The 13,130-nt window shown below is 53.0% G+C and overlaps 1 protein-coding gene across 1 annotated transcript in view; it reads right to left on the bottom strand.

The window, feature by feature from the left end:
- Positions 1-57: 57 nt before the first annotated feature.
- Positions 58-13,130, bottom strand: part of DHRS12 (dehydrogenase/reductase 12) — a 38,605-nt gene continuing 25,532 nt past the window's right edge. Inside the window, exons 5-7 of the mRNA XM_045058436.1 lie at positions 6,430-6,533; positions 2,608-2,723; positions 58-2,496 (exon numbers count right to left, since the gene is read on the bottom strand). Coding sequence (XP_044914371.1) covers positions 2,048-2,496; positions 2,608-2,723; positions 6,430-6,533 — 669 coding nt within the window. The 3' untranslated portion in view covers positions 58-2,047. The remainder of the gene's footprint in view (positions 2,497-2,607; positions 2,724-6,429; positions 6,534-13,130) is intronic.

Below are 13,130 nucleotides of genomic sequence, written 5' to 3'. Positions count from 1 at the left end.
TCCTCCTCTATGAATGACGAGTGAGGGTTATTTTGCCTTGAACACCAAGAACGTATGTAGATATTTCTATATGTGTTTATTTCTATATGTGTTGTTACAACTTTGCAGTCATTAGGAGGTAAAATGGGGTAACACAGAAGTTTTTCAAACCAGCACTAGAATGCCAGGTACGTAATATTTTTTTAATGTTTATTTTTGAGAGAGAGAGAGAGAGAGAGAGCGTGCAAGCAGGGGAGGGGCAGAGAGGGGGCACGAGTCCAAAGCAAGCTCCAGGCTCCGAGCTGTCAGCACAGAGCCCGACGTGGGGCTTGAACCCACGAACCATAAGATCGTGACCTGATCCAAAGTCGGACCCTTAACCAACTAAACCACCCGGGCGCTCTGCCATGTGCATTACTGAAGCCACTCCTAATCTTAAGCAAATGTAAACTGGCCTCATGTAATTTGTTCATGTCAATATGTGCTATCCCAGAATCATGCTTTGAGCCTAGGGCCACAAAGGGGCTGCACACGATGGAGGCAGGGTGGAGCCCTCTCCTGGGGTACAGAGGTGCACAGCCCATTAGCACGTCTCCCTCTTCCCGCCCTGCTTCCCTCAAACCAACAATGCGGGGTGATCTTAAACACAGAATTTTTAAGAAAACCAAATTTTCAAATCAAGGAGAAATTTGCACAGGGGGGGAAAAACCTGCTGCTGAAGATGAGGGTTGGCTTGTTCCTGGCCCCGGTCATATTTATTTTAAAATTACAGTTCCCAGTCTCCCGAAGTTCCTCGTCGCCAGGGGGAAGTAGAAGTGGAGTCCGCCCACCGGCCCTTGGTGCCTGCCTTCCCTGGCCCTGAGTTGACTCTGGTCTGGCTTCCTTAGATCTCTGAGCCAGCTCTTCAGGATTTCTATTCGTTTCCCCTCTTCAGTCGATGAGGAGGATGGTCTGGCAAGAGGGCAAGTATGTGGGAACCGATTTCTGAGCTAAAAGTGACGGAGAAACCAAGCTGTGAGAACGGCAGCTTCGTGACTGGCCTCTGCCTGTGGCTGCAAGGGCCCCAGATGGGTCATGTCAGCGACCCCTGCCGGGGGCCCACAAGTGCCGCCCCAGCCCTCAGGGGTCCACACGGAGAAGTGTCCTGACGTGCTACATACAGCAGGGAGACCCAGCAGGGGAGAACGAGGAGTCAGGGGAGTTTGCCTGACACAGACATTGGGGGCTGAGGGAGGGCCTTGGGGCAGGGGTGCGGCTGGGTGGGGCTTGCCCACGGCAGGAGTGTGAGGTGTTCGGGAGCCGGGCAGGCGGTAGCCAAGGGAGAAGTGCAGCCATCCTCGCGGCCACAGGGTCACCGAGAGCCTCACAACGGCTCAAGAGTGGTTATCCGTGATGGAGAGAGAGCCAGAGAGAAGACGCGGCTTCCTCCCGGAGCTCCCTGGCCACCTCCTCCCAGCTCCTCCTGTCCCGGAGCTTGTCCCTTGGGACTCTGCCCAGCTAGAGAACAAAACCCCAACAGATAACCGCCTCCAGAAATAGAAAAGCCGAGTCACGGCCAACGTGCTTCGCGTTGCTGCTATGGACGGGTCCCGTTCCCCGGGGTTCGGTCAGCTTCCCAGGTGACCTTCCACCTCCCCGGTTGGGATCGCCTTTACCCAGGGAGGGCATGGCCTTGCCTAGGACTTTGATGACCCTGATCACAACCTGAGGACTTCCGTCTTCCAGGGACCCCCTGAGTTCAGAAAGACGGGGGTGTAAAATCTGGTGAGGCACTTTACAAAACTCACCCCGACAGGCCAGGGACCCGTCTCACTGGTGAAGCCTGGGGACACTCATGAGGAAAGAGGACAGTCCCACCCTACCCTGAGTTTCATGGAGGGGAGGCTCCACATGGAGAGGCCCCAGTGTGTGGTTAGAGAGAGAGGGCGTGAGCCGCCTTCCCAGACCCTGTGCTGAGGTGTGCGGGGTCGCAGGGGCGGGGCGGCCACAGCACGCCGTCCTTTAGCCCAGTGCACGGCCGGCCGCAAGAAGGAAGGGACAGAGACACGAGGAGATTAGGACGGCATTCTCAAGTGAAGAGACTGTGAATGGCTGGCCTCCTTTTAATACCAGTACCGCTAGTAACACAAAGGACTGTGATCGGGAACTGCTCTCTTTCCCCTTCAAAACAGCACTCAGCCAAGCTGCTCGGCTTCCAGACCTTCTTGTTAGGCCCTGAGGGGTCGCCCCTCGGCCTGGGTGGAAAGTGCTGCCCACCAGAGCCTGCGAGCGTGTTGGGTCCTGTGCCCTCCGGGCCCTGGGACATGGGCACCCATCCCAGCCCATCCCCTGGGAGCGAAATCCCCTGCACCGCCCCCCTTCCCTCTGCATGCTGGACCCGGGTCTCCTTCCAACGGCGTGAGGGCCGCGCTGAGGCCGAGGCCGCTCGAACGCTCAGACTCCCGCCTCCCGGGTCGGCTGTCTTGCTCGAATGAGTCTGGCCTCTCAGAGTATCCTGGCTTCTTGAAGTGTTTTCTTCTTTTCAGGGAGGAACACGGTAAGAGCGAAGGAACTTTACTGCCTCTGCCAAGCTGCTCGGCCGCGTCCTCCCTCCCCACCCTGGCCCTTGGCTACACACAGGCTCCTCACCCAGCGTCACCTCCCCGGGGCCCCACGGCCGGCTGCAGGCGGCGGCCCGTTTGCCCACGGGCCTCCGGGAACACGGCGTCTCTATAGTGAGCACACTGGGAAACAAAAGCGTTCTCCTGGGAAGCCAAGGAAAGAAAAGAAACCAGAGTAAACCTTCAAGAGCTGTAATGAGATCAGAGGATGTCAGAGCTAGAAAGGATCGTGTCATGTAGGGCTCTCATTTTTTAAATTAAAACTAAGCTTTTTTCTTCTTTTTTACAGAAGCAGTACTTACTTGTTCATTATGGGAAAATGAGGAAATACCGAAGAGCAAGAAGGAATCTGGCGCCTTCTGTTGCAGTGCTCATGGAGGACAGGCGTCCATGTGCTCAGTCCCCCCGTCCAGCCCTCCCTCGGGTCTCCAGGGCCACAGCCGGGCTGCCTGAACCCAAGAGGCCTGGTCGTCGCTCTGTGACCCGTGGGCCAGGCGCACAGATCCGGGCGGTGGGCTTGCTGGCGGAGATTTTGTAAGCACACAGGCTGACGGTGGAGGTGTCCGGATGATGCGCCCAGAGCACCAAGGGGCAGGGGGCCCTCCGCGGCCTGATGGCGCTCACCTCGGTCAGGCAGAGCCAAGCACGTCTCCCTCAGGAAGGGAGAAGAACCGAGAAGCCGCTCTCCCAGCACTCCTGGCCTGAGTCGCTCCTGGGGCGTGTGCTTCCCTGAGAACATCCCCTGGGCATTCGTCACAGGATATTCAGAGCCTCCTCAGGTCTGTGCATCAGAGGGCTAATCTGGGCCAGGTCTCCGAGCCAGGGTTCTGCAGCATGCTCCCCAGCACCAACACATGTCTCCTTCTACGGCCGCGCGGGTATAGGAAGAATCGGATCACAAGGCATGCACGGTTTTGGAACCGGATCTCTTCATTTAATGATACGGTGCAGACAGTTTTCGTCTCCCACAGACATTTATCTACGGCAGGGTTTTCAGGTTTGAACAGATTTCTTGTACAGGTGTTCCATAATTTATCACCTCCCTCTCTCACTAGTGCTGCGACGAGCAGCCTCGTTTCCCAGATCTTTAATTATTTCTTAGGACTGACTCCAAGGATGTGTATCCAAATTAGGCTTCTAACAAACTGGCTCTCGGAGAGGGGGCAGCGGTGTTCGAGAGCGTGCTTCCCAGACGCTGTGGCCGGGCCCGGCTGGGCCGGCAGCCTCTGTGCTTGGTTCCCCCCTGTAAACGGGGTGACAGCGGTGCCCATCCCCTGGGGGCCGTGAGGACACACGCATCGTACCCAGGTGGCACTGGGAGTGGCCCTTGGCACCTCGGGTGTATGGGGGTGTCTGCTGCTGGGTTTAGTTCCCTTGTTTTAGGAGGTCTTTCCCGAGAGCTCCTCATAAAAGTTGGGAAGGGCAGATCCCGAAGAGAGCTGTGCTCGCCTTCTGTTCCAACATGCTTCCAGATAATTCTAGTTGTCTCCTTAGTGATTATTACTTACCTTTGCACACTCGCCATGTCTAGAAACCTGGGTGGGGGTGCGGGGGCCTGGGCCTGTCCCCAGGTCCCCATCGGTCTCCCATCAACTTCCCTCGGCCCCGGTTCATGCCTCTCTGACACGGGAAAGCCAGCGTTTACCAGCCCCCTCTGTCACCAGGCTGCCGGAGTCAGGACAGCTCGTGGAGGAGGGGCCCCCCAGTGGTCCCCCCGACTCCAGCACTGCCCCCTTCAGCCACGCCCAATGCAAACTGGAGACCAAAGCACTGCCTCTGAGGACAAGGCTTCTCCCTTTCTAGTCCCAATGTGCCCCTCTTAAAGCAATTCCCTAGTCCTCTTTACTCTGGTTTTAGGTCGTTCCTGGGGAGAGTCAATCCTGTGGCTGCTCTGCACGGAAGTTAAAGGCCGCGACCTTCCTGGCACGATGAGCAATGGAGCCAGGTGCCCTCGGGTCCCCCGCTCAGAACCCTCCGCCGCCTCTGGACCAGGGAGACTGGAGAGAGAAGGCGCCCTCAGGTGTGAGGCAAGGGAGCTGGCTGCAGGCGCTCATCCCACAAGCCTCGTTTGGGACAGCAGTGTGCACAGATGTCGCTTCCCGGTCCTCCTGATCAGCCCTTTATGGACGCCTCCCTGGAACCCAGGGCTGCACCCTGGCCCCCCCTCAGGAGGTGGAAGGAGCATAAGAGAGTGACCATGACAATGAAGGAAGTCATGCTGCACGCTGCCTGGGCCTCCTGAGCCCCTCCCTGTGAAATTAGTGCCAAGATCTGCCCCTTTCCCAAGGGGGTCATGCCACTCTAGCCTTCGCTGTACCTAGGCTGGGCGAGGGCAGGATCTGCCCTGCTGGCTGTGGGACCTCAGGCCCCCGGCACAGGCTGGCACTGAGCGGGCTGCCCACTAATATGTGAGTTAACTCCCATCTTAGGGCGTGGGCCACACGCTGGACATGCCTGGAGAGCACACCCTGCACGGGAGCCTCAGCTGTATCTCCGCTGTTGCCCAATCCCAGGGCAGCTTGCTTATGTTTCGCAAAGAACTCCATCCAGGCCTCTTTTGTAATGAGAGACTGGTTTATCCCCATGCCCCCTGGGAAAACTGGGAAGAAGTATGGCTCTTTGAAACATCAGGATTTCGAGGCCTGAGAAGTAATCCACCAGCAACGGTCCGCAGATCAGCGAGCAAAAGCGGGACATACTCGGGGCACGCGGAGGACAGAGGTGGAGTGGGGGAGCACTGGGCAGGGAGGCCTTCAGAGACAGACAGCACCAATGACAGGGGAGCTGATGGGTGCCGGCAGCTTCACAGACAACGAGGGAGCCCCCCCAGTTGAGTTTAAGGGCAAGAATGTCAACGTGGAAGTTACAGATGGGGCTTTTCGAAATAGCTGTCACACGCTGAGATACGGTGGTATGACTGTAGTTTCTGTTAAGATCAGGTAAGAGATCTGGACCCTTGCCTTTCAGTGCTCCAGAACTGAACATGCACGCCCTCCAAAGCGAGCACAGGGAACCCAGTCACTGCTGTGACATCTGTGGCCGGTGAGCCAAGGGCTGCCCACAGGAGGGAGGAGTGACCTCTCACCATCCTTACTCTCTCTGAGCCGTGCGGGGCAGGGACGCCTCTGCCAGGCTCCTGCCTGTTCGGATGGTCGCCAGCCTTCGGCAATTCTTCTGTGGGCCTGAGAAACGCTGAGAAGAGAGCTGGCAGCCTCTGTGGCTTCTCCCAGGAGCACGATGAAGGTCCTCCCTGGTCTGAGCACGGCCACGCCTGGCCCCTCATGAAGAGGACTCCCGCTGTGCCAGGAACTTTGCAGGGCATGCCGTCAACTACTAGGATCCGAATCAATGTACATTCTACAATAAACCTGTTGTGGAAAAGGGCCCGTGTGGCACATTAATAAAATGCAGTCTTTTTTTAAAAATTTTCATCCAAGTTAGCATCTATTGTAAGAATGATTTCAGGAGTAGAACCCAGTGCCTCATCCCCTACATATGATACCCAGTGCGCATCCCAACAAGTGTCCTCCTTAATGCCCCTTACTCATTTAGCCCATCCCCCCACCCACCACCCCTCCAGCAACCCTCAGTTTGTTCTCTGTATTTAAGAGTCTCTTATGGTCTGTCCCCCTCCCTGTTTTCATATTTTGCTTCCCCTCCCTTATGTTCATTTGTTTTGTTTCTTCAATTCCACATATGAGTAAAGTCATATTTGTCTTTCTCTGACTCATTCGCTTAGCATAATACCCTCTAGTTCCATCCACGTTGTTGCAAATGGCAAGATTTCATTCTTTTTGCTCACCAAGTAATACTCCATAAAATGCAGTCTCAAGGAAGCCACGTCACTTACTTTGTTTTGTGCACAGACCATAGTTCCATTAAGTGCCGTCCTTTCTCACTTAGGTCATTGGGATTCAGTGTCTGAACCAGCATTCCTCCCAAGGAGACTGTCGTCTACAATACGTACAAGAGAAGTTTATAAGCAAAAATGGACAATACCTTCCCATTCCTCTTCTCTGCCAAGCAGCAAATTAATTTTCTCAGTGGTGGTGGTAACAAATGGCCACAAACTTAGTGGCTTAAGACCACACAGATGCACTCTCTTACAGTTCTGGAGGCCGGAGGTCTGAAATCGAGGTGTCACAGAGCCGTGTTCGCTCTGCAAGTGTTAGGGGAGACCAGTGCCTCGCCTTCCCTGGCTTCCAGGGGCCGCCTGCATTCCTTGCTCATGGCTGCCCTGCCCCAGTGACCTCTTCTTCTCCCGGAAGGAGACCGTCTCCTTCTCCAACTCGCACTCACCTCCCTTCCTTCTGTTGACCCTCGTGCTTATGCTGGGCCCACCTGGATAACCCAGGATACTCCCCCCATCCCAATGTCCTTCATTTAGTCACTTGTGCAAGGTCCCCTTCCCCCATGTAAAGGTGACATAGTGACAGGTCCCAGGAATTAGGACATGGACCTCGGGGGGTGGGAGGTGGTCATTATTCTGCCCACTACCGCAGAGAGAAGGCAGCCTGCATATACTGCCTTCTCCCTGATTTCTCTGAGCGGGTCATTTTAACCTATTAGGAGAGAACCGGCTCCACAAACCTGTCGTCTCTCATCAGAGCAGCATGCTCTCCAGGAAATGCACCCCCTCACCCTTGACCTGAATGCCTCCCACAGCTGCCCTGCTCTTCAGAGGCCTCCCTTTCCTGACGCTCTGCCCACTCCCAGATGATCATGGGGAAAAGCCTCCGGGGAGGACTGGAGTCTTTAACGTTTCTAGTTGCATAGTTCCGCCTCCCTTTTCGCAGGGAATTCGTAGGCTGTGTGTGGGCGGCAGGCAGCCACCGGCCGTGGCAGGAGGCAGGAGTAGGGGACGCGAAGGTGCTCTTCGGAGCGGGTTCCCAGGAAGCCTCTACTGCCCGGATGAACATTCGGGAATCCTAGTCCACACGCCAGGAGCTCCTTAAGCACGTGTGTCCTCAGGAAGAAGCACCGGACTGACCCTCCTCTTGACCTGGGTCCCTCCCAGCCTTCAGTCAGCGCCTCTCCAGACACACCTCGCTGCCGTCCAGGCTGGCACAACACTGCTTGATTTCAGGTGACCAAAGAGAAGGCCCGTGGGCCCACCGGACGAGCTGGCTCTCCCCGTGGGTCTGGACCAAATGTAGGCCCACCGGCTTCCTGTCAGGAACAACGCCAAACCCACAAAACATCCCAAGAGCTCAACTCACCGCTCTGGAGTCGTATTCTTCCTCCGAGGCAGGGATCAGGGCACTCGTGAGGATACACACACCTGGGGAGGCACAGAGCGCTCGGTGAGGGTGGCAGGGAGCCACCTGGTGCCATGGGGCCCTTCCTGCCAGCGGCCCTGAGGAGGGGTGGGCGGGTGCCTGACGAATGCCAAGTGGCCGCCTGGGCTGCCGTCTCCCTCCCCTCGGAGGGTTTTCAATCCAAATGCTGTAACTGGCTCCCGGCTGCTACTGCTCCCTTCTCGGGTCCCGTGAGACCTTCCTCTGCCCCCGGACTGGAGCCAAGATGCCTGAGAGCCCCACATCCGGGGAGGAGGAGGTGCCCACGTTACAGGAAGGGGAGACGCAAAGTGTACAACAGTCTACGAGCCCACCGTGTGCAGAGAGTTTCTATGTGCACATAAGTCTGTCACGTCTGGTCTGTGCGTCGAAAAGGACGAATAGGAAATACAAAATTTAGTAATACTGCTTATGTCCCAAGGGTGGGATGAAGTAAAACGTTGGCTTCCTTTGCTACCCATTTCTGCACTATTTGAATTAGAATGGTTTACAAGCATATAATTCTATGATTATTTCTGTAATCATAAAACATACACACACACACATTTTTAACAACATGAGAAAAATGCCGTTGAAGTGTGCCTGACACAGAACAATATTCACAATACACAGAATGCGAAGTTACAACAGGGCAGGAACAGCAGAGTCCCATTTCTGTGAGCAAAGGTATCAAAACGGGAAATAGCTGCAAGGATGATACTTTGGTGCACTAAAATGTTTAAAATGCTTATCTTTGAATGGTGGAATTATTGTTTGCCTGTCCTCGTGCCCATCTGTATTGTTTTTCAACGTGAGGTGAGAACAAGTAAGGGTTACCAGTGCCAGGGCCCTGGGCTCTTTTCTGGGCCACTCCTGGGGGTTTCTGCTTGACCAGTTCCACCCAGTGCTGGATGCACCACCCTGGCAGCGCCCCGCTCAGCACCCAAGCCCGCGGGCGCAGCCTCGCACCACGGACGGGGCACCGGGGTGGGCGCCGGGAGCCTGGATTTGGGCCCCCACCAGCGATGGGACCGTGGGCAAGCCACCATGGCAATTTCGGCCTTGGTTTCTTGTAGAGGGGAGACCGCTGGCCAGCCCACTTCCTAGGGTCAGAGGGTTCTGTGGAGAAATAAAATGCGTGTGTGGACCGGAGGGCTCTCAGTGCACGTTTGCTTGTTACTTCGTTTCTGCATCAGCATTGGTAATTCCGGGTTTTGACTTCCATCCCAGACAGCATTCTTCATTGTCCACATCCCAGTTTATTTTTGGAGGGTCCTGCCTTGTGAGTCTGTGGATTCTGAAGTCTCTTGAGGACTCGGGCTCCAACAGCTGTTCCCCTCCATCCAGTGGCCTCAGACACTTCCTTTGTATTCACTGCCAGTGGCTCTCCGTGTGATTTCATTTGCGAGAAGGAGAAAGGCCTTCTGCCAAAAGCTATCTGCCCCATCGGCCTGCCACGGACGGATTGTCATAAATGACTCCTGAGCAAAGGAAATGAATGCTAGAAAGAGGTTCCACACGGCAGGCCTGCAGCCCCCTCCTCTGAGAGGCCCCGCTGCCCGCACCCAGCCAGGCTGAGGGCCGGGCTTGCTCACCCTGCCTGTCCGGGCACACCTCGTCTCTCCTCGCCTTGGACTTGGACGGATGAGAGCCAGGGTGAGCCTGTCTGCACCTCCTCTCCCTACCTGGGAGATAGATGTTGTGTGTTTTGTTGGCTGTTTCATCCCCTGTGAGAATACACCTGAACCTTTTTTTTCTTTTTTTCTTTTCTTTCTTTTTTTATTTATTATTTTTTTTTTTTTGGTGCAAAAAGCTAGTTTTATTAAAGCATGGGGAGGACAGGTCCAGTGGGCAGAAAGAGCTGCCAATTTAAACGTTAACAGAGTCTGCTGCAGGAAGATTGGCTGGGCCATTCATCCTGCCAGATACTCTCCTCTAGGGCACAGCCAAGTGGTAGGTGCTTTTTAAAATCTCCTGGAGAGGGACGCCTGGGTAACTCAGTTGGCTAAGCGTCCAGCTCTTTTTTTTTTTTTTTTTTTAATTTATTGTCACGTTAGCTAACATACAGTGTATACAGTGTAGTCTTGGCTTCGGGAGTAGATTCCCGTGATTCATCACTTCCATACAACACCCAGTGCTCATCCCAACAAGTGCCCTCCTCAATGCCCATCACCCATTTTCCCCTCTCTGCCTCCCTCCCCCCCCACCACCACCATCAACCCTCAGTTTGTTCTCTGTATTTAAGAGTCTCTTATGGTTTGCCTCCCTCTCTGTTTGTAACTTATTTTTCCTTCCCTTCCCCCATGGTCTTCTGTTAAGTTTCTCAAATTCCACATATGAGTGAAAACATGATTTCTGTCTTTTCCTGACTGGCTTATTTCATCAGTGTCAAACTCTTGATTTCAGCTCAGGTCGTGATCCTACAGTTCATGAGGTCAAACCCACATCAGGCTCTATGCTGACAGCATGGAGCCTGCTTGGGAGTCTCTCTCTCTCTCTCTCTCTCTCTCTCTCTCTCTCTCTCTCTCCCCCTCCTCAGCTCACACTCCCTTTCTCTCTCAAAATAAATAGGGGCGCCTGGGTGGCTCAGCAGGTTGAACGTCCAACTTCGGCTCAGGTCATGATCTCACAGTTTGTGAGTTCGAGCCCCGCGTCGGGCTCTGTGCTGACAGCTCAGAGCCTGGAGCCTGCTTTGGATTCTGTGTCTCCCTCTCTCTCTCTGCCCTTCCCCTGCTCATGCTCTGTCTCTGCCTCAAAAATAAATATTAAAAAAAATAACTTGAAAAAAAATCTTTAAAAACATAAATAAATAAATAAACTTAAAAAGAAAAACTCCTGGAGATCCACAGTTTTTAGCCACAGGCCCTCCAAGGGTTTTTCTATCTTTTGAAGCTCTCCCTCAACCCAAGTGCACAAAACGGGTCTTTCCTTGACCTTCTCCCACGCCCACCCGCTCCCAAAGGAGCAGATCTGATACATCATTTGCTTCTGTGCGCTTTCTGCCTCCCAGATCACCAGCTTCATCACTACAAAGAACATATGTAGCTCTTCACACACAGCACGCATTTCTCCTCCCCGAGAAGGAGGTGAACCATCTCTCTTTCTGGCCACAAGCGATTTATAATCCTTGAGCCTCCCAGCCAGGTTTTGGAGGCCCTTCCCGAGTAACTTCAGGACAGCAAAGGGAAACACGATAATAATCTGCTAAAAGAATAACATAAAAGTATGTAAGTAATGTATGTGTGTATATGTGTTTGTATGTGTGCATGTGTATAATTTTTTATTAAAAGAACTGGAATCAGGAGACTCCCAAAGAGGTCCGGTGACTTATCCAAGTTCCCAGCAAGTGCATGCGAAGTGGAAAACAAATTGGCAAATCCCCCTTTTCTTGACTCATTAAACCCCGGCTGAGTCCCAGGCAACACAGGTGCCAAGGGAGTGGGAAGGTATCCCATTGTTTGCAAGTATTATTCCCTGAGGATGAACTTGGCCCCGGGAGCTCTTTGCCCCACTTGTCCAGATCCCATCACAGGCCTGTTGCTAATCCCCACCCCCAACGTGAGCCAATGTCATTCTCCTCTCCCAAAGCTCTTCAACATCCTGGGCTTCCAACTGAATTAAGCAAAAAACAAACAAACAAAAAACCCAAAAAACAAAAACAAAAAACTCGTTGGCCTGATGTAGTAGACTTCTTGTGGAGAGGTACCCCATCCCCCTCCCTGAGGGGCGGGCCCGCATCCTGTCTAAATCAACAAACACATAATGAAGTTGTTACCCTGGGCCAGGCACTGTGTTTGTCCCAACTGGCCTCGAGCCCCCCTCACCCAAGAATGTGGAAACAGAACCCTGGAACCGAGTGCAGGTTGACTCAGTGGTGCCATATTTGGCCAGTGTGCGTGGAAAAGCAGAGCGAGTCTGTCTGCAGAAGGGGAGAGAGTGAAGCAGTCGTGATGAGTCTGTGGACAACGGTCCCAGAGAAGGGAGAAGTTTACCCTAGTTCCTCATAGCAGTCCTGTCCTGTCCCTGACGCCCCCAAAGCCCAGCTGTGCCTCTGCCACAGAGTTCTGTGAGGACTGTGCTGTAGCCCACCAACAAATTCTTTTTGACTATTCAGCTTGAGTGGGTTCCTGTTACTTGTAACCTGACAATCCTTAAGACACAGCTTGTCTCAACCAGGAAGTCTGCCAGTTCCTCTGTGCTAATCAGCTACCTTTCAAAATAACAGTATCCAGGTACTGCTAGGGCACTGTTGAAAATGGCTAGTGGGTGCTTTTGGTCACTCATTTGAGTGTAGACCAGTTTGGTAACTTCCTTTCCTCCAAGACTGACCAGATAGGATCAGGGACATTTGGGGGATTCAGAGTTTTGATGCAAAAAATGGAAGGAGGGAAGGGAAGGGAAGGGAAGGGAAGGGAAGGGAAGGGAAGGGAAGAAGGAAGGAAGGAAGGAAGGAAGGAAGGAAGGAAGGAAGGAAGGAAGGAAGGAAGGAAAGAAAGGAAAAAAAGGGGAAGAAGGAAGGAGATATTTTAAGGGAGGCAATCCTGGGTGTAGGGAAGGCACCGTCAGATACTGGAAAATGTGCCCAAGGTTAGTCCTGCTCCCAGTAATAAGAAAAATAATTCATTATCATTATGACTCATTAGTATTTTTAATTTACACAATGCCTTCCTTCCAAGGAACTCATTATGTTGATGGAGGTTCATTATAAGAAAGAGATTTGGGAGTGGAATTTATGTTGGACATAGTCTTCTAAATATGGCAACAAGGACCTTTATTACATGGGTACATGACTTGAAGCAAAGCTCTCTCTATAAGCTAATTAGGAAGGGATGTAAAGCTGTGTCACGTCTGGGTGATGCTGAAGGAGAGATGTACCGCTCCCTTAAAGCCTTACTATAAAACCACATTCCCATCCAAATATTAAATTCATTACACTTGAAACTAATATGATCTTGTACATCAATTACACCTCAAAGAAATCGTGCTGCTCCTAAAATCATAAAATATCCTGAGTTTGATATATTTGAATAGCATTAAAGTTAGTTATTGCTTGATGAGAAAACCGTATTGTAAATTTTACATTTTAGCACAGGAAAACTGACAGGTGTTTCTATTCGGAAACCTGCAAAGCCAGCTTGAATAGAGCCACGCTGGTTATGAGCCCGGGGATATCTGCCACCAGCTGGACTACCCACTGGACAAAGAACTTTGCTCTGGTTCTGGGAGGTTACTGGTGCAGATTTTAAAGGAGCGGACTCCTGCCCTGGTGGATCCC

The sequence above is a fragment of the Felis catus genome, chromosome A1 (genome assembly GCF_018350175.1).
Source record: "Felis catus isolate Fca126 chromosome A1, F.catus_Fca126_mat1.0, whole genome shotgun sequence".
In the NCBI taxonomy this organism is placed as follows: domain Eukaryota; kingdom Metazoa; phylum Chordata; class Mammalia; order Carnivora; family Felidae; genus Felis; species Felis catus.
Note: the sequence above shows the minus strand (reverse complement) of the source record. Positions and strands in the feature narration are given on the sequence as shown.